Here is a 21343-nt window from a genome sequence, read left to right as displayed (position 1 = left end):
CGCCTCTCCAGATCAAGTGATCTGAACACAGCGCCCGCCTTATTAAAAATCATTATTAAAAATCAGTTATCAGGAAGCTTTGGGCTGGAGTGATTGTGAATTTGAGGCTATTCTGTGTGATAAGCTTCTAGAGATAACCAGGCCTTCCAGATCTTTTCACTGCCATGGGAAGAGGACGTGGTCAGGATTTCAGGAACAATGTTAACAACCTTCCACCCAGAGCTTGCTCCTGCTTGGGGTCTGAATGTTTCTCATCGTCTCCTTGGGTTGCTTTGCCACGCTGGCTCCTCCCTGCTATCAGATTCTTTACAGGCAGATATCCCCACTATTCTAAGCCACACAAACACAGGATGTTCCTGGCCAGCCTGTCACCATTATCCAGCCTGGATGAAGGAAAAATCAGGGGAAGTTATTAACCAAACTCTGAGGCTGGTGTGAAACAATGCAGGAACTAAGTTTAGCTGTGAAAGCAACCAGGACCCAGATTTCACAAACCTGCGAGTTATTTATCTAAGGTGGGAAACATTATCAGGGGAGAACAATGCTCGTGAATATAAAGGAGAGCACAATGAGGAGCACGGAGCTGGGATCCCAGCCTGGGCACAGCAGGAAGGACTGGGATAGCTGGGGACTGTCACACACACAGCTGAACCCACTGCCCGGCACTTCCACACAATCCCCGTGATGTGGGGAATTCAGGAAGGTGGAAAATGCTTCTGCCTTGGGGCTGGGCAGTCCTTCTCCACCTTGTACCACTGCAAACCACACCCCCAGGTGTTCCCAAAGGAAAAACCACGCAGGCATTGTGAGCTGTGGAAGGGGAGCTTGGCAGAGCCTATGAGCTGCCCAGACCTCATCCCTGTTTTTCTGGCAATGCAAAGGAAGCAGCAAGGCACAGCTGCCATGATCCTCAAACTGGGAATTAAATGTGCCTGGAAGGAACTAGTGGAAAACAGTGGAGATTCCAGTCAGGCCCTTGGATGAGGAGGAGCCTGATCCCAGTGATCCCAGCGTGTACCAGCTCCACCCCAGCATTCCATCAGCACTGCTTTTACCTGGGGGTGGAAAAGCAGCGGGGAGGGTCGCAGGTACTTCTCCTTGAGGGCACCCACGGGGTCTGTCACCTTCCGCTTCTCCACCCTGCTGGACAACAACACAGAGGGTTACATACCTCACAGGCAGCCCCACACAGCCACACTGTGCTGAAATTGCACACAAGGTTATTCTCTTACTCACACAAATGTCTTACACCCCCTTCTCCTGGACACTACAGATTCTGATGCACAATTGCCCCACAATTGTGTGCAGAGTGCAGAAAGCACTGGAAATAACATGAACACCAATCCCCTCCTTTGGGCAGTATTTTTTTTAGCCTTCAGGCTGATGACTAAGAAAACATTTTGCTCCTGCTCTGCTGCAGTGGTTTATAAACCTCTGCTGTTGTGAAAGGTCATGGAAAACCTTGCATTTAGAGTAAAGCTGTCTGAGCAGGAGAAGCTCTAGGGTCCACAGCAGGCAGCCCCCGCACGGAAAAAAAAAAAAATTGTCTTTGAGAGTTTGCATTTATTTGAAGAGTTAACACTGGGCCAGACTCTGCAGCCCCAAGCGTGCTGAAATCATTAGGTGTTTCATATTTGTTTCCTCCCTCGCAGCTGAGACATAATTTGCATTGAGTTTCTTTGGCAAGCCCATGTGGACAACGATTTAAAAAGTGAGGGACTGGTGGGAGAATTCTGAAGTGGCTCAGAAACCTGAGTTCTTCTGATATCACCTTGGCCCACTCAAATATTTCATGTTTAAGCATCTGAGATGCAGAAATGACCCTAAAGTGAGGCTATTTTTGAAAATGTTGGCTTTGCTTCCACAAAATATTCTACTTGCAGGGAAACGGAGGTGTGGAATCACCAAAAAGACAAACTGAGATGTTCTCTAAGGGAAAAAAAGTGTTGAGGAAGTAACTCCAACAAACACAGCTGCATCTTTAAATGGTTGGAATTGAGTCCATCCAGCTAAACCAGCAGAAATCCAAGAGTAAGAGTGATTTTAACTACATTAGTCTAGCATAAATTGAGAGCAAATTATTTTTGCTACATTTCAGCTGATTGGTGCGTGGATCAAATTACCAAAGAGTTTAAAGAAGAGCCCTGCCGAGTGCAGTCAGCGAACTGTGCTTAATCTGCATTTAATTTTTCTTGGGTAGAGGGAAAGAGAAGAGCTGGGTTGGAAACACAGCCAGAATTAGGGGGCTTTGGAAGGTACGTGCTTTTATGGGTCTGAGTCGCCAGAAAAACCAAGGAATAAGTAAAAAGTTGCTCCCTGAGCCCCCCTGACCAGCCCAGCTTTGCTCTCCGTGAGGCACTGAAATGCCCAGGGGAACATCCCTGATCCCATCAGCGCCTTCTGGGGAGAGCCCTGCCTGCTCCGTGTGCACAAAATCTGGTGAATTGACAGCATTTCCCCAGCTCTGCCATGTCCCAGCACCAGGAATGGAAACACAAGGTCCAAACGTCCCCGTCAGAGCTGAATTCCGCAGCGCCTGGAGGATTAAGCCGATCGTTTCAGCCCAGTGCCTGAGAACGTCACCCCCACGGGCTGAGCTAAAAACTGCCCCCATTTCAGACTGTCTGGCCGCATTAAATTATATCACCAGGAGAAAATGTCAAGGATTTAAGTGGCCTTTGGGAGAAAAAAATGAAGGAGCCAAATGATGTGAGAGAGTCTGATAAAGGGAAGTTTAGAAACAAAATATTTCCATATTTTTCAAGCTGGGACTTGGAAGCTGGGCTGTTTCGCTCATTACATCAGAAGTCTGATTCGCAAGCAACGCCACCGCTGACTTTCTATTTTAACACATGACTAAAACTATGTGCATCCCATGGAATGCAGCAAACGGTGCCCCCATCCTTCACTTCCATCTGTCTTCTGGGCCTTTACGGTTTTCCCGAGGCCGCTGTTTTAATTGGCAATGGCTTCTCCAAGCCGTGTTATTTCAGCATTCCTGCTGAGAATGCCCAGAGGTGGCAGGACCCTACAAGGATTCTTTTGCCTTTCCATCCCATGTATTGATTTTTTTTTTTTCTCCCCAGGAGTAGTTTTTATGAACACTGCTCACACCATGCCTGATTTCTCCAGGAAGAGATGGCCACGGTGGGTGCCAGGCAGGACACGGCACCTCCTGAGCTGGGAGGTGTCCCCATCCCAGATGGCATGATGTGGGCACGTCACCCCCGTGAGCTGGCAGAGCCAGAGACACTCATTTAGCCAGCAGTGAGGGCTCACTAATCCTCATCGCAGCCGACAGCTCCTTGGCCTGGCCAGACACTGACATCACTTTTTCCCAGAGTTATCAGCCCTGCGACAGCGGCCGGCGGTGACATCTGGGCTGTCGTGGTGCTCGCAGCCCTCTGAGCGCCCATCCCACCGTCACACCATGGTGGCTCTGAGGCTTTCCAGCGCCAGGGACAAGGCAGATCCTGCAGGGGAACAGCCAGTAACCTCCCAGCAGGCTGGGCACAGCAAGGATCACCAGCACAAGGAATGTGAGGACAAAGCATTCACCTCCACGGACTGAATCCAGGAATGCTCCGGGACAAGCACAATTATCCAGAAGGATGCTGTGGAGCATTTAGACATGGTAGTGGCTAATTTAGATGTGTTAGTGTCTAAATCAAACTAGTTCAGGACATGCCTTTTCACTGGACTTTGCTAAAATTAAATGTGCCATGTCCACCTTTTCCAAAGGCAATGCCTGGATGGGTAACACACAAATTCACTGTTATCCTCACAAAGTTATAATACTTTTCCTTTGGGAACAGGTTTTATAAAAAGCTCTCAAGCAACCCAAAGTCTTCCCTTTTTGCTTCCTCCTGAATTGATTCCTTCTGGAAGTTTAGCTGACATTTGGATAACTTCACCCAGCCTGCTCTACACACGCCTTCCATGTTCAGCTCATTCTGACGTAACGCATCAGGCCCTCCTCAGAACCATCTGTTCAAGTGACACCAGAAAGGCCTTGTTATCTCCCAAGAAAGATAAATCTGTGAGAAATGTATCTGGGAGAGATCTGGGTAGTAACACGCTACCATGTGTTTACGCAGGACTTGTTACTCCAAGAGTAACAAGTTTCAGCAGGTTGGGTCTGCACCAGCAGCTCCTCCGAACAGAAAAAACCCAAGAAATGGCATTAGAAAGGAAAAGGGAGGGAGGGAGAAAGAAAGGTGAAGTGGCTCACAAAAGGCCCTCGAGTCAGTCAGTGGGAGAGCTGCATTTCCAGGCTCCCAGGGCTCCTGACTCATTCCCAAGCCATGAGAGCCCAGGGCTCCAAGGCAATCTGAACTCTGCATTCTTATCGAATCAAACCTCTGGAATTTCTCCAGCAGAAGTGCCATCTTAGCGATGGCTCGTGGGAGAGTCCTTAAATAGGTCAAGTTTCTTCTTTATCAAAATAAGGATGTGTTCTTTACACACTGATTATGAGGGCTCCTTGCAATTACTCAGGCCTTTCCATTCAGGAAACTCAATGTGTCGAGAAGTACAAACAACAACAGGAGATGTTCAACTGTTCTTCCCAACCAACCTGCATCCTCCCCTGCCTCAGGGTGTGGTGTCAGCTGGAAAAGGAGCTGGTTAGGGAAAGGCTTAAGGCAGGGTATGTTAATACCTGTAGATGGGGTCCATGAAAAAGGGCGATGGCTTAGCGTAGTGCAGGGAAGGCTGCTGAGGCAGCTGGGACTGGGAAATCTTAGGTAAGACCTCACTTGCCATCAGCTTCCTCTCCCCATAAATGTGGTTTTTCCTTGGCTCTCTCCCTCCGTTCTGGCTGGCTCGGATGCGGTTGCCAATGCTCAGATCCAGTGGCTGCTCCTCCCCTGAGGACGGGGCTGGGAGGACCTTGGGGGGCGGCAGGATTGGCTTAATCTCTTTTGGCTTCGTGGTGAGATCGAAGGGGGACTCCGAGCTGGTGCCACCGACTTTGTGGAGGTCCCTGGGTGACTTTGGTTCTGCCTTGACCAGCAAGTTGTGATTGAGGGTCCGCTCCGTGAAAGGGTAGAGGGAGTGGGGGAAATTGGGGAGGAACTGGAAAGGGAACATGGAATGATATGGGAGTGAACCCATCTTTTTCTCCTGCATCCCCATAAAGCCAGGCCCAAAATACTTCTCTGCAATGGAGGCGATAGCTTTAATAGAGTCATTGGCAGCGCCCGTGGTGGGCAGCAGGTGCTCCTCGGGGGGAGGAAAGAAGGAATGCTGAGAGTAGAAGAGAGGGATCTCGCTCGTGGTGTTGGTGGAACTGGCAGACACCGAGCTGCTGACAAAATCTGGCTTGGTCTCCATTTGTTTGCTCTTGTCTTTCGTTTTGTCCCTGTCACTCTCCGCGTCACTGTCCAGGTCAGAGCCGGTGCCAGTCGTGGTGTCCAGATCCGTGCCCGTGGTCGTATTGACATCCTCAAAGTCACTGCCATCGGACATGTCACTGTTCCTGGCTTTTAGCTTCTCCAGGTAGGAGTTCTCCAGGCTGCTTTCACATTTCTCCTCCCCGGAAGGAGCCTGGTTGCTGTTGCTCACCGCGGAGATCAGGGGCAACGCTGGGTTCCCGAGGGGGCTGGGGAGCTTCGCGTCCGGAGTGTGGTTGAGGGGACTTTTGAGCAGTTGCGTGGGCGGTAACAAGGGAGGCCTGGGGTACAGAGAAGGCGGAAAAATCCCCGGGAATCCCGGGGTGAGGGCGGGGAAGGCTGGGGGGGCTGGCGAGAACGGGAGCCCGCCGGGGTGCGGGCGGGATGGGAAATACTCGTTAAAGCCCAGGCTGGCGTGGTTGAGGTTGGGAGAGGGTTTGGATTTGTCCATCATGGAGGTGGGCGTGAGGGGGAGGCCGGGGGCGAAGATTCCTGCGGGGCTGTAATGGTTCTTGCCCTCGCAGAAGCGCCGGTGCTTGTTGAGGGAGGAGGTAGTGCTGAACATCTGCCCGCAGTCCTTGCACTTGATCTGGGTGCGGCAGTCCGCGTGCATCCGCTTGTGGCGGCACAGGTTGGAGAACTGCGTGTAGGATTTGTGACAGACCTCACCTAAAGCGTCAACAGGAACCAACAACAAAAGCCATATGAAATTAACAGGAAAACAGCAGGGGTTCGCAGTGGGATTCACCAGCCCGCCCCCCACACCGCCCCGTCCCTGGGAGCTCCCGGCCCCGAAGAGCAGTGGAACATCACCGCCTTTCCCTTTGGATGAATCCTGGAGAATCTCTCAATCCACAGAAATCTGAGGGGATGTGCTAGCTCTGCTCAAAGTTTGGGGGAATTTTCAGGAAAGGTTATCATGGAATCACAGAATGTTTGGGTTGGGAGGGGCATAAAGCCCATCTCATCCCACCCCCTACCATGGGAAGGGACAACTCCCACTGTCCCAGGTTGCTCCAAGCCCTGTCCAACCTGGACTTGGATACTTCTAGGGATCCAGGGGCAGCCACAGCTTCTCTGAGCACCCTGTGCCAGGGCCTCAGAACCCTCACAGAGAAGAATTCTTCTGTATATCCAACTTAAATTCAATTTTCAGTTTGAATGCATTCCCCCTGTCACTCCAAAGTCCCTCTCCAGCTTCCCTGTTGCCCCTGCAGGTCCTGGAAGGTGCTGTGAGGTCTCCACACAACCTTCTCCAGGCTGAAGAAATCTCTCAGCCCAGATCCAGAGGGAAGATGCTCCACTCCCCTCAGAACATCTTTGTCCTAATCATGCATTATTAATGATAACATCTATTTATCCCAGCTCATCTGCTTCCCATTAGTCCTAGCATGGCAGGAAGCACTTAGGGCTGGAGGGAGAAGAACTTTGCCTTATTTAATCAAACCTGCCCTTCCTTAATGCCCTCAGTGGTACATAACCCCTGCAGGGGGATGCTCTATAAATCCCCCTGCTTCTGCCAGGACTGGGATCTCTTTTTTTTTTAATCCTTTAAATCAGTCCAACACCCCTGCCCCGCTAACTGAAGCCACATCAGCGTTTTCTCTAACAACCTGTAAATACCAAGCTTTCAAAACATGGATTTTTATGACCCCTTTTCACCTCCAGACTCGCTGCTGTGGAAGAAACAGGGCAAAGTGAGACAGAAATCCCACCCCAAACTTTTCTACACATCAAAACACGGTGACTTTTTATTATCTGGTGCCTCTTTCAACATGGGAATAAAGGTGGTGGTGAGTTCGCACACTCCTTCCCCCGGGGAACTGCTGTTATCACCCTTTTGTGAGCAGGGAAACTGAGACAAAGCAGGGGAAGGACATTGTTTGGGCTTGGACAGGCAAGGACATGAATCCAAGTTCTGACACTCCAGCTCAGGGGCTGCTCAGTGCTCCTTCCCTCCTCCCAGCTTTACTGATAGGTGCATGTGAGCATGATTTCCCCTGTATTTTCTCCTAAATATTTCCTAAGTCTTTAGGATTTACTTCAGTGCTTGAATATCGAACGACTGGTGGGAGAGTATTTCACTAGCAGCTCTGAAAATACAATAATATAATAAATTCCAATTGAAATTCAAAGCAGAGGTGGATAAAATTCAATGAATTTGACATTTCAGTTCAGATGAGCACCCCAAAATCCAAAGGAGTGTCACTGAAGGCTCTGGTTTCTGACTGCACTGTAAATTCAGGCTGCACTGTCTGTCCCCAGAGTATTGAATTGTTTGGCCCTGACACAGCCCAGAGCTGCAGGGAAACACAAACAGGACAAGAAAGTCATCCGAAGAGTTTGGATGTTTGAGCCAATCCAATCCTAATTTTTGGATTATTTGGATTATTATTGAGCCAATCCTAATAACTTTAAAATCTTGGATCAGGTCTCCTGAACTGCTCTTAGTGCATACACAGTTTTATGGCTGTTTTAAGTATTATTTCAGCTACCTTAGACTTGCAAAGAAAGGGTTTATTTGGCTTTTTTACTCCATTTTAAAGTGTTTTCTTAAAAATTATCCAAACAGAGCTCTTAAAAGAAGAACTACTGAATTTATTGTCCATGAAAATTCAGCACTCCTAATTTTTATTTCCATGATAATCTCTTAAATACAACAATCTCTGGGGTTTTTTTTCCAAGGGAATCAGTAATCACCATCCCTAGAATTGATTGAAAGGCCTGTGGATGTGGCACTTAGTGGTTTAGTGATGAACACAGCAGTGCTGGGTTAAGGGTTGGACTTGTTGATCTCAGAGGGCTTTTCCAACTGTAACCATTCTATGATTCCAGGATTCTTCCATTTTTCACCCCAGGAATTTTTGCTAGATTATATATAAATACTGCACAAAATTCCCTAAAGAGAAGTGCTAGAGCTCTGAGAGCTCACATCAGCCTTCTAAAATAAGGAAAACTGGAAATTTTCTGTTAAATCTCCAGTTATCCAGTGATTTAGTAATTCCATGTGGAACGGCCTCTCTTGCCCTCCTGATTTATGCAGTTATAAAGTTACAGGTTTGGGGTCTTTTGAAAGCCAAATATAATATTGTAAAAAATGAAACACAAACACACACAGACCCCGTTTTCTTCCACTGAACAGAGGGGGCGGGGGGGGGAACCACCTTCCTGGTGAATCCTGCCATGTGGATTTGAAGCTGTTAATGGATTCCACATTGATGGACAAAACAACCTGACACGTCTGACCAGGCAGGATCCCTCTGCAGTTGTTCCACAGGCTGATTTGGTCTGACAACTCCCTAATTCTGATGAGGTGAGAGTGAGGAGATTATGAGGAGAAATCCCTCATCTCCCTGCAGCAATCCTGGGAGTCAAATTATCCCTTTCATGTGCCCAGTGAAAGATTGCAGCAAAATGAGCGAGAGGAGCGTTTCTTCTTCCTCTGCTGACACCCAGCTGATTATCTCAGGACACTGATTACCTCGGGACATTAATGAAATGAGTCTCCCAGGATATTTCTCCATGCTGTTCCCATTATTCCAACAGGGGAAAAAAGGCAGGAGTGGGTTCAGTGGCTTCCCTACCATAACATCAAAGCCTGGAATCAAACCCAGATCCCGGCCCGTGCCTGAGCAACGTGTTCTGAAGTGTCAGGAAGTGATCCCTAAAGTTCCTGGAGCTTTGTTGTGACACCATCCACCTCCCTGCACAGTTATCCAAACCCAGTGGGTGCTGTGTCAATTAAAAAAATATACAGCCCTGGGAATGACAAGGACTGAGATGGGTGGCTCTCCAGGGAAAATGCCCTTCTGGAAATATCCCACCAAGGAGAGCGCTGAGGACACAGTTCATCTGCTGTTTATTTGGCTCCCAGCATTATCTAGATGAAACGTGCAGTAAATAAAGAAGAAAAAACTTTCTTTTTAAAAAACACCTTCTCATCTCTGTGATTATTCCAAGTTCTTTACAACGGCTCCAGGGTTTGAGGCACCCCTGTAAAACATTTCGATCAGGCTGTGCCAGCTATTTATTTATGTCACCAACAGGAACATTCGAAAGCGATTAAGGCAAAAAAAGACGAGAGAAAGAAAAGATATGAGAAAATGGCATCGCTGTGACCGCTGAGAGACTCAGCTTTTAACTTGTCAAGAAAGTCAAAAACCGCCACGAATGTTTACTGAAAAAACAGGGAGCATGCAAAAAAAAAAAAAAAAGGAAAAAAAAAATTCATCTTGTGCTCTGAGCTATAAAATTACAACAGCCGGGGATGGGAGGGCTGGGGGGCCCCGGCAGGATCCCTGCAATTACAGGCTGGTGATGGCCGTGACAACTTACATATGAAAGGTTTGACAGTGCTGTGGATGTGCTTGTGCTGCTTGAGGCCCGAGGAGGTGGCGAAGGTCTTGCCGCAGTCGGGGCAGGCGTGGGCCCGCGCCCCCACGTGCTGCGAGCGGATGTGCCGCTGGAGGTTGCTGGGGTCCGTAAACACCTGCGGGGAAAAACGCCTTCAGGAGAGGGGGGAAAGCACCAGGAGAAGAGCCTGCATGTGAAAAACTGATTTTGTTAGGGTTTTTTGCAGCCCTGCTGCTCGTGGCTTGAGGAGTGCGGGGTGGATTGGTGAGGACAGGTCAGGAAAGAGCTCTGTGCCCTGCCAGGCTGTGGCACCTCCCTGAGTGTGTGGTGCTCATGGTTGGATGGGTCTGTGGCACCTCCTCAAGTGTTCATGGCTAGACAGGTCTGTGGCACCTCTCTGAGTGTGTGGTGCTCATGGTTGGACAGGTCTTTGCTCACCCTCATCTGCCCAGCACAGCCCTCACCACCACCCCAGTACCCCGCTGGGAATGGCCAAAGGGGAGTTGAGGGTTGAGGGTTGAGCTCCACACCCGCAGTGGGATGCCCAGCACAGTGAGGACACCTCTTCTCCCTGGGACAGGGACAGTGGGGTCACCTCTCCCTGTATCCCCTGCTCTGGGCCAGCATGGGCCACCCATCCCCTGCAGGCCTTGCCCAGGTCCCTGTGTCCTCTCCCAGGTGAAGTGTCTCATGGAAGCATCCTGCATCCCTTTCCCCAGGTCACAGCACCCACTCCCAGGTGAATCCCCCCATGGACACTGTGTCCTGCACCCTCTTATCCCAGCACCCTCTCCCAGGTGAATCCCCCCATGGACACTGTGTCCTGCACCCCCAAATCCCAGCACCCTCCTCCAGAAGCATGCCCCAGGCTGGCTGTGTCCTCACTGTACCTTAACACAGTTTTCACATTCAAACCGTTTCCCACTGTCGTGAGACATTTGGTGACGAATCAGGTTGGATTTCCAGTTGAAAGCCTTGGGACACTGGTCACACTTGTACTCCCTCTCCTCGGTGTGGATCACCATGTGCTGCTCCAGGCTGGCAAAGAGACACGGGCTGACCTTCAGACCACCCAAAGCAGGCACTGAGGCAGGTCAGAGACCCAGAGAGGTGACAGAGATGGTGACAGAGAATCAGCTGTCAGGGGCCTGGGGGTTTTCCAGCTTATGGGTGCTTCAGAGCGCACCCCTGAGTCTCCTTTTCTGCCCCAGCTCCCTCATTCCTTCCCCACAGGGCTTGTGTTCCAAACCCCTTGACTGAGAGAAGGACAGTGACACCCAAACACCATTTGAGGTTTTTGAGATTTATTTCACTGGTGGAAGATGCCCTGTTCTGCCTCAAAATGACGCTGCGTTTTATGCTACTTATAAATACCTGAGTCCATTCTCAAGGGGGAAAAGGAAAGTAAACCCAGCCGTGACCCTAGAGATACCTGAGGGGAAAAATAGGCACTTTTTGTGGCATCCCCCTGGGGAAAGAAAAGATATTTGCTGCTGCTGAGCCTCTCATGTGTCCATTTTCACGGGCAGCCGGCCCACGGCTTCCCAGAACACAGGGACTCACCGTTGGGAAGAAACATGATAAGGTGCAAACACGTTTCACTTCTAAATGTCAGACATCTTTGATTACTTCACTCAGCAATTGCACCTCCTGCCAACTGGCAGCGTCTCCAGACTGGGGGATGATGGCAATCCCGAGTGGCTGCTGGCACAGGGCCACGGCAGGGGTGGCACCTGCTGCTCCAGTGCCCTGTGCCACGGGAATCCTGCACCTCCCTGCCCAGGAATCATGCACCTCTCAGACTTTAAATCCTGCATCTCTCAGGCCTTAAATATTGTATCTCTGAGGCCAGAAATCCTGCACATCCCAGGCCAGAAATCCTGCACCTCTCATGTTGGGAATCCTGCACATCTCAGACCTTAAATCCTGCACATCCCAGGCCAGGAATCCTGCACATCCCAGAGCAGGAATCCTGCACATCCCAGAGCAGGAATCCTGCACAATTCAGGCCTTAAACCCTGCACCTCTCAGACATTAAATTCTGCACCTCTCAGACATTAAATTCTGCACCTCGCAGATATTAAATCCTGCACCTCTCAGGCCAGGAATCCTGCACCTCTCATGTTGGGAATCCTGCACCTCTCAGCCAGAAATCCTGATCCTCCCAGGCAGGAATTCTGCACATATTTCAGGCCAGAAATCCTGCACATCTCAGACCAAGAATTCTGCACATTTCAGGCAGGGAATCCTGCACCTCTCAGCCAGAAATCCTGCACATCTCAGACCAGGAATCCTGCACATCTCAGGCTGGGAATCCTGCACATCTCAGCCAGAAATCCTGCACATCTCAGGCCAGCCCTGGGAAACAAGGGAAGGAAATCTGCATCCTTTCCTTCCTTTGGGGCAGGTTAACAGGAGTTACAAACACTACTCTTACTGTGAGTTCTTAAAAAAAAAAAAAACAAACAACCCAGCTCACATGGATTCTACTCCTGCCTGAACCCCTTCCCATGGATATTAAACCATTCCTACCTTTAAAGCATGGCTGTATTTTTACAGAAATATTAAAGCTGAGCACTACTGGAAAATCATGCCAGTCTTCAGGGAAGATACTCCCTGGGCATTTCTGGCAAGTTCAGGATCCCAGGAATCACGTCAGCCTTGGTCACTCAACACCCAAAACTCCTCCCTTGGAGCACCAGCCCTAATCCCAGCTAGATAATTCATATTCATGGGCATGCCCCTCATAAACTGCCAACCCTCTAGTTTGAAAGCAGCAATATTCATTTTGCTCAAGAAATGCTGCTCTTAAAATGACCAGATTTTTAACACACACAAAGTAACACAAACCTTTCATATGCACATCCAAAAATATGCTCCTGTTAACTGTGATTTATGAGTTTATTTTGAGCAAATATGGACAAGCTAATACACTGTTTAGAGGCAAGTACCTACTGGGATTAGCAAAACATTTATTTATTTAGTCAGCTGCTAAATGCTCAATTTCAGGTCCCCAGTGGCATCCTTGATTTCATCTGTATTAACTTTGAAAAATTCTAAGACTATCCAGGCACCCTGAGCAGGTTTATTTTGTGTTTTAGTGACTTTAAACTTAGCAGATTGATGGGGGAAAGGCTGATGTGGACATTTCCTCTCCACCAGCATGTCAAAGGCTGAATGAGGATGCTGCTGACTCTCTTTTCCCTTGTCAAAAAAATCAACTTTATGGCACTTATCCCAAAATATTAGGTATAAAAGGCAAAAACCCCAAGGCCACAGTGCCAGCTCAGACCCCTAGGGAGCCAGGAATACATAGAGGGTACAAATAAGATACAATACACACATTTCAAAAGGTTATTTCCTAGCTAACATAAAAATTAGTTATTTCTTAGTTAACATAAAAATTAGAGAGCACTGGAAGCTAAAGAGAAGAGAGCTTCTGACACTGGTGGATAAAAGATTTGGAATTTTTACTAAAATCCATAATATTGAAAACATTTGAAGGAAGTTCTCATTGTCTTGTCAGGTAAAAAGAAATGAAGAAAATTGCAGCCTCTTATTTCTAATGAGAGTACCCAACGTAGAGACAGGAGGTGAGGATTAAAAATACCACACTGGGCTCAGAGGATGCCACGCAGGAATCCCAGGATCCATCCCAGACTCTACAACTCCCAAGCTCTTTTCCATGCAGATGCAGGGAATGCTCTGTAGCCTTCACCTTTACTCTGCATCTTTTAAAATAGATTTTTTTTCCCCCCTCACTTCCTCACCCAGATCAAAGAGCTGAAAGTATCAATGTAATTAAGTTCAAAGTGACAAATGCAGGTTTTTAAATGTTAAACTGAAGTGAAACAGGGGCTTTAACCTCGAGGTTTTTGCTCTGCTCAGGCAGAGCCTGACAGGGGATTGCCAGTTCTCACAGTTTTACAACAAATCTTGTGGTGCACGGGGTTTGTTCACCCAAGAAGGCAAAAGAAATGAGTATGTGAGAACTTCAACCTCCGGTAAACACAGAAAACTCTGCTTTTATAGAATTTTATAAAGGCTTTTATCAAGGCTTAGGATGCAAATAAACACAATCTTAAATTGATTTAAAAAACTCATCAACTTTTAAAGCTGGCTCCTAATATTTAACTATTTGAGTCTCACTTTGCCAATGAATTAGAGAGCTCAAAGATTGCTGTATTAAAGCTGCATTTCATTGCTACCATATTCTGATTTGAAAAAAAAAATCAGATTTTAAGTTAAAACCTGAGTTTAAATATTTTCCCTTTTAAAGATAAGTTTAATTCTTATTTACAGTTGCTGTATAATCATAACTGAAGAATTGTTGCAAATTAAAAAATGAGCTGGAGCTATCCAACTTCCAATCTTATTTTTTTTTCCTTTTCACATTGTTGTCACAAGAACATTTGGTGGACACAAAGAAAATTAAAAATTTGATTGGAATAGAGGTTTTTAATTGCTCCTGCCAGATCAAATAGGAGCTTGTGGCCATGTTATGAGTTCTTAGGGCATTGACACCTCTTTAAACCCACTCATCTCTAATGACCAAGAATTAAATTTAAAAGAAGCCTTCATGCACATGTTGACTGAGCTAATATTGGTGTTTTTTTCCTTCAGAACAAGAGAACAGATGGTAGAAAGATCCCACCCAAGTCTCTCAGAAAAGAACCCCTTAAACTTCCCACCAACAACCCTTGGGTGCTTCTACCAACAGGCAATGGAAAGCACAGGTCTAGGAAATCAAAGTGGAATAAAACACTGCCCAACAGCTACAGAGGGTCCCAAAGTGAACATTCCTCAACCTTGTAAGGAAAGGGGAGGTTACAAGGGAGAAAGGAAAGGTTGATCCCAAAAGGAACATTCCTAAAGCCTATGGAGAAAGGAAAGGTTTCTATGGAGAAAGGAGATTTATCTCAGAAAGAACATTCTGAAATGCTGTGGAGAAAGGAAAGGCGTCTATGGGGAAAGGAAATGTTTATCCCAAAAAGAACATTCCTAAAACCTATGGAGGAAGGAAAGGTTTATCCCAGAAAGGACATTCTGAAATGCTATGGAGAAAGGAAACGTGTCTAGGGGGAAATGACAGGTTTATCCCCAAACAAACATTCCTAAAGCCTATGGAGAATAAAAAGGTGTTTATGGGGAAAGGAAAGTTTTATCCCAAAAAGAACATTCTGAAATTCTGTGGAGAAAGGAAAGGTTTATTCCAGAAAGAACATTCTGAAATGCTATGGAGGAAGGAAAGGTTTCTATGGAAGAAAGAAAGGTTGATCCCAAAAGAACACCCCTAAAGCCTATGGAGGAAGGAAAGGTTTCTATGGAAAGAGGAAATGTTTCTATGGAAAGAGGAAATGTTTCTATGGAGGAAGGAAAGGTTTCTATAGAAGAAAGAAAGGTTGATCCCAAAAGAACATCCCTAAAGCTTATGGAGGAAGGAAAGGTTTCTGTGGAGGAAGGAAAGGTTTCTATGGAGGAAGGAAAGGTTTCTATGGAAAGAGGAAATGTTTCTATGGAGGAAGAAAAGGTTTCTACAGAGGAAGGAAAGGTTGATCCCAAAAGAACATTCTGAAATGCTGTGGAGAAAGGAGAGGTTTATCCCAAAAGAACATTCTGAAATGCTATGGAGGAAGGAAAGGTTTCTGTGGAGGAGGGAAAGGTTTATATGGGGAAAGGAAAGGTTTCTATGGAAAGAGGAAAAGTTTCTATGGGGAAACATTCTGAAATGCTGTGGAGAAAGGAAAGGCGTCTATGGGGAAAGGAAATGTTTATCCCAAAAAGAACATTCCTAAAACCTATGGAGGAAGGAAAGGTTTCTATGGAAAGAGGAAAAGTTTCTATGGGGAAAAGGAAATGTTTATCCCAAAAAGAACATTCCTAAAACCTATGGAGGAAGGAAAGGTTTATCCCAGAAAGGACATTCTGAAATGCTATGGAGAAAGGAAACGTGTCTAGGGGGAAATGACAGGTTTATCCCCAAACAAACATTCCTAAAGCCTATGGAGAATAAAAAGGTGTTTATGGGGAAAGGAAAGTTTTATCCCAAAAAGAACATTCTGAAATTCTGTGGAGAAAGGAAAGGTTTATTCCAGAAAGAACATTCTGAAATGCTATGGAGGAAGGAAAGGTTTCTATGGAAGAAAGAAAGGTTGATCCCAAAAGAACACCCCTAAAGCCTATGGAGGAAGGAAAGGTTTCTATGGAAAGAGGAAATGTTTCTATGGAAAGAGGAAAGGTTTCTGTGGAAAGTGGAAAGGTTTCTATGGAGGAAGGAAAGGTTTCTACGGCGGAAGGAAAGGTTTCCATGGAGGAAGGACAGGTTTCTATGGAAAGAGGAAAGGTTTCTATGGAAAGAGGAAAGGTTTCTGTGGAGGAAGGAAAGGTTTCTATGGAAAGAGGAAATGTTTCTATGGAAAGAGGAAATGTTTCTATGGAGGAAGGAAAGGTTTCTATAGAAGAAAGAAAGGTTGATCCCAAAAGAACATCCCTAAAGCTTATGGAGGAAGGAAAGGTTTCTGTGGAGGAAGGAAAGATTTTTATGGAGGAAGGAAAGGTTTCTATGGGGAAAGGAAAGGTTTCTACGAAGGAAGGAAAGGTTTATTCCAAAAGAACATCCCTAAAACCTATGGAGGAAGGAAAGGTTTCTATGGAAAGAGGAAAGGTTTCTATGGAAAGAGGAAAGGTTTCTATGGAAAGAGGAAAGGTTTCTATGGAGAAAGAAAAGGTTTCTGTGGAGGAAGGAAAGGTTTCTGTGGAATGAGGAGAGGTCTCTATGGAAAGAGAAAAGGTTTCTAGGGAGGAAGGAAAGGTTTCTATGGAAAGAGGAAAGGTTTCAGTGGGGAAAGGAAAGGTTTCTAGGGAGGAAGGAAAGGTTTCTATGGAGGAAGGACAGGTTGATCCCTTCAGTCCTCCCCACCGCCCATCACCCCCTTTGGCCAGGACGGAGAGGGGAGGCCTGAGGAGGGTCTGGCTGTCAGTGGGTACCTGTATTTATTGGGGAACATCCTCTCACAGTCCTTGCACTCGTAGACCTGTCCATCCCCGAGGCCTTCCTGCTTGATCTCGTTGCTGAGGCTCTCGTAGAGGGCCCCCACGGCCCCGCAGCCGTACTTCTTGTGGCGCCGCAGGTCCAGCTTGGACTGGAACAGCTCATCGCAGTCCTCGCAGCGGAACGAGGGCTCCTCTGCAACACACACAGCAGCCCATGGCAGCCCTGCCCCAGGAAACACCACCAGAGAGGAGGCAAGGCTCCCCGAGTCCAGCAAACAAACAAACAAAGAGAGAATTTGCAAGTGAGAGGGGAGAGAACCCAAGGGAGGCTGTGCCAGCAGCTGCTTTCACTTTAAGCATTAAGAGGGAAAAAAAAAAATCAGATCACACAACCAGAGGAGATCTTGTTTTCTTTGTGTCTTGGCCTCTGCTGAGATGGAGAGACCTAAAGGGATTGGGAGACACACAAAATTCTGGGCTTATTCTGGGGTGCTGTGCTTGTCTGCAAGGAGGGGGTTTGAAATTACGAACGAGTTTTCCTCAGAAGGGGCTGCCAGGGGAAAAGGAACAAGCCAGACTCATATAAACACAGATAGTGAGAAAAGCAAACTGCCACAGCACAAACCTGGAGAAGCTTCTTTCTAAGAAATTGTCTGTCTAATGTTCTCCTCTCAGTTTTCCACTGCAGGAGCTCAGGGCTCCATCAGCCCAAGGAGTCCCAGCCCAGAGCACCATGGAAGGAAGAGCAGGGAGCCAAAGGCTTTGTTGCTGTGCTCTTTGCTTTTTTTTTTTTTTTCTTTCTTTATTTTTTTTTTTTAAAGTTCTAATGCACATAATAAATTACTGTAGTCAAGGTCAAACAAATTAAAAAGAGGGCAGCTATTATTAAGTTTACAAGGCAGCATCCTGACCATGGTGCCAAGCCAAACAATCAGCTCAGAGCTGTAAATTTTCCAGGAGAACAAGCTCTGCGAGGGAGTCGGGATAGCTCTGGGTTTCTCCACCCTGGAACAGAAGCTTTCCAGCCCCCTGTGAGTCACTGGAGCCACGTTTCCCTGTCCTCCCCTACCCTCTTCCTCCACGCTCTGCTGCTCTGCCTGGTTCTCTTTTTCTGATAACTGCACTCCCAGAAGGAACAGCCCGTGGTGATGCATTATCTCTGGGGGAGGAGTGGGAATATTCTGGGAGCTGCAGCCAAAGGAGATGCTGTGGAGGGGCTGATCCATCCCCTGCTCTGCAGAGAGGGGATGTTGGGCTGGGATGTGGCCACACTCACGTTCTTGGGGTAAAATCTTCAACCCCTTTGCTTCAAAGTCCCTCCTTCCACTTATTTATGCCAAATTTTACACAACTGCAAGCACTTAGGCTGAGCTTTAAGGCCTGGGATGGTGTTTTATCTAAATCAGGGTTAATTTTGTTACGAGTGTGACAGGAGTGGAAGCACGGGCAGCGTCACACCCAGAGACCTCCATGCCCCCACCTGGGCACTCAGCTCCCATCTCCCTTTTCTCTGCTTAAACCTGAGTTTAAAACTGAGCAAGGCAAGGTCCCAGAGGCTGCTGCAGCAGCGATGTGGGCAGAGGAAACCCTCTGCATCCTCTGCACACCCTCTGCACCCTCTGCACACCTACACGGAAAGTATCGACACGGGCAAAATCAAACCCAGCTGAAAAAGAAAGTATCACCAAAACTCAGCCAGCACAGCCTGGCTGAGCCAGGCGGCTGAGCCACCCTCAATATTTGATGGAATGACTGGCAAATGGAAAATATCCCCTGTGCTAACTGGAGAGAAACAGAATTAAATGTAGGTGGAACTTCAGAAGTGTCATTGCTCCAAAAAAGATTGGGTTTTGTACGTTGGGTGATGTGAGGAAACATCTCTCAGTACTGATTGATTTTTTTCCTGAATAATGGAACTTGACACAAAACTTTACTTCCTACAGAACTCAGATTTGAGGGTTTGGCTGAGGTTTTAGCATCCCAGCAGCCTGCCCAGGGCTCCCAGAGCCACCCACACCCACAGGGATGGTCTCGCAGGGCTGCAGGAGATCAGCTGCACAACAGAGGGGGGCAAAAAGAAATAAAGTCCAGCCAGTCAACAAAGGATTTTGACTAAAAAAGAAGACCTGAGTGAAGAAAATACCAAATTGTTCTCATTTCAGCTCATTTCAAGGGTTTATACTCTCTGAGATTGCTGGCAGCAGCCTCACCATGGGGTGGGTCAGGCTCTGCTCTGCTCCTCAGAGAAATCTCTTTACAGAACAGAACAGGACCAATGTGTGTCTCATGTGTGTCATGTCCCTGGGGAGGGAAACCTGGAAATCAGGACACCAATAACAGCAGTATGGAGAGACTGCTACTAAAATAATCCAAACTACTTTTTATGAGTGAAAAGAAGAAAAACGTATAGCATCAAACTCCAGGGACATGGAACTTCTCTGGTGAGGTGTTCCTCCACCTCAGAGCCAACATTTCCCCTCTTTGCTCTCTTGTAAATGCAGCAGTGGCTTAACCAGGAAGGAATTTTTGGAGGAGTGACTGAAATCCTCCAGGTTGGGAAGCCCCAGGTCCCTTCACCTCTTAACAAGCTCCTACCAAACTCCCAGTGTCCCTCAAGCTCCACCTGGCAAATCCCCAGACCTGAAAACACTTGGAATGGAGGAAACTGATTTTTTTTTTTTATTTCCTTTCTTCTGACTTCAGAGAAAATGCAACAAAATTCCTTCCACAAATCCAGGTGGAATTCTTCCTGCTCCAGTTTGAGATTTACATGATTAATTGCAGCTTACTTCACCCAAACTCTCCTGTAGGAAGCAGAAATCCTCTCTGGGTTTGGAAAAGCAGCCATGGAGAATAATTTCCTCCATACCTGGCTAAAGCTGGATAACTGCCTCCTCTGCCACTGTCCTGCCTGCTCTTACCAGTGACAATGACACTTTTTTGTCCTTTCTGTGAGCTTACAGAGCAGGGAAAGTGGTGAAATATCTTAATTGCCTCAAGAATATTTTAGAAAAGAGATTTTGCTTCTAATTCTCCTGGTTCTTTGCCGTATCTCACCCAAATCACACACGATCCAAGAGGACATCAAACACAGCAGCTTTTCCACAGGTGGAAAAGATGGAGGAGAGGACAAGCAATTCCTGTGCTTCAGAGAGTATCCGGGTTTGGAAAAAGAAATTTGTATTGAAAGGAGGCTTAGAGAGCTGACAAATATATGATTAAAAGCCTTGTAGCCACGTGTTCTTCATTGGTTGTAAATCCTGTTTTGATGCTCAGAAGGCTGAAGAGAGGAAAACCAGATCAGGTGGGAGAGCAGCTGAGGGGAGGCCCTGGGAGAGCAGCTGTGGCTGCCCCTGGATCCCTGGAAGTGCCCAAGGCCAGGCTGGAGGGGCTTGGAGCAGCCTGGGACAGCGGAAGGTGTCCCTGCCATGGCAGGGGATGGGATAAAATCATCCTTCAGCTCCCTTCCAGCTCCAATCATTCCACGATAACTGCTCCATATCCAACCCCCGTTCCTCTGGCATTCCCAGCAAATCCCAAACCAGACTCCTCAACAAACACCCTGCAGGAGAAGAGCCTGAGCCTGGCTTAGGACCAGACTATCCCTGCAAAACCGAAACCTAAACCAGCTCAGGGCTGAGCTGAGAGCTGGTGTTGATTCCGTGTCTGTATCTCACACCCACTTTGTAGGCTCCAGGTTCATTCCACTGTTCCTTTTTATTTTTTTTTCCCAAAAATAAAAAGGTGGCCCTTCAAAGCACGTTCTCATTAAAGCTTCCCCCTTTTTTTTTCACAAAAATACTGCCCTTCACAAAGGTAACTGTGTGACAGGGAGAAGGGGCTGCAAAGAAAAGAGCAACCCCAGTCACACCGAAATTGCTGCCTGTTCTCTGTGTCGTGTTTGTCAAATCTGTGGTTACGTGTGCCTATCTGAAGTTCCATCAGAAACACTCAGGACAAAGCAGGAATGTAACAGAAAAATAAATCAGTGCCTAATAGCTTTCAGAGAAACCAAGGGGAACACAATTATGTGGCATCTACATGCTAATCTACCAGACTCGAATCTCAAAGGAGTTCAAGTGCCCTACTCAAAATTCCTGCAGTGATAAGGGGTCTGCTGTGTTTGGCTGGGGTTGGGAGGAAAGATTTTTATGATAATTATCTTTGTGTGGAACAATTTTGCATTTTCTCTCCTGTTAATTCCAAAGTGAGCTGGGGGTGCGAGGCAGCAGGAAGATAGCCCTGCTGAAAGTAAAAAGTATTAAGGAGTCAAATATTTAATGTTGGCCTGGCATAATTTGACAGCAATTATGCAGCAAAAGCACTAGACGTTACCAGGAAGATCCAGATAAATGTTCCATAATGACAGAGATGGAAAACAAGGAGCACTTTTTGCTTGTTCACATAAAAGCCTGTTAGAAACCGAAATGCAGAACAGCGGTGAGTTTTCATTCAGATTTCTCCTTGACATGAAAAAAAAAAAAAAAAAAAGAAAAGGTGAAAAAAAAAAAAAAAAAGAAAAGGTGCAGAAATTATTCATCTCTGCGCGTTGGTCTTGAGAAAATCATTAACTTTTGTGGGGGGAGAGCAGTGAAAAAATAGTC

General features: G+C 47.0%; 1 protein-coding gene across 1 annotated transcript in view; it reads right to left on the bottom strand.

Moving 5' to 3' along the window:
- The window catches only part of PRDM16 (PR/SET domain 16), a 296734-nt gene that overhangs the window by 18325 nt on the left and 257066 nt on the right, over nucleotides 1–21343 (bottom strand). Inside the window, exons 7-11 of the mRNA XM_041476600.1 lie at nucleotides 16734–16932; nucleotides 10637–10784; nucleotides 9729–9882; nucleotides 4661–6062; nucleotides 1056–1143 (exon numbers count right to left, since the gene is read on the bottom strand). Of these exons, the coding sequence (XP_041332534.1) occupies nucleotides 1056–1143; nucleotides 4661–6062; nucleotides 9729–9882; nucleotides 10637–10784; nucleotides 16734–16932 (1991 nt within the window). The remainder of the gene's footprint in view (nucleotides 1–1055; nucleotides 1144–4660; nucleotides 6063–9728; nucleotides 9883–10636; nucleotides 10785–16733; nucleotides 16933–21343) is intronic.

This window comes from Pyrgilauda ruficollis, unplaced genomic scaffold, assembly GCF_017590135.1.
Source record: "Pyrgilauda ruficollis isolate IOZ18807 unplaced genomic scaffold, ASM1759013v1 scaffold39, whole genome shotgun sequence".
Lineage (NCBI taxonomy): Eukaryota > Metazoa > Chordata > Aves > Passeriformes > Passeridae > Pyrgilauda > Pyrgilauda ruficollis.
Note: the sequence above shows the minus strand (reverse complement) of the source record. Positions and strands in the feature narration are given on the sequence as shown.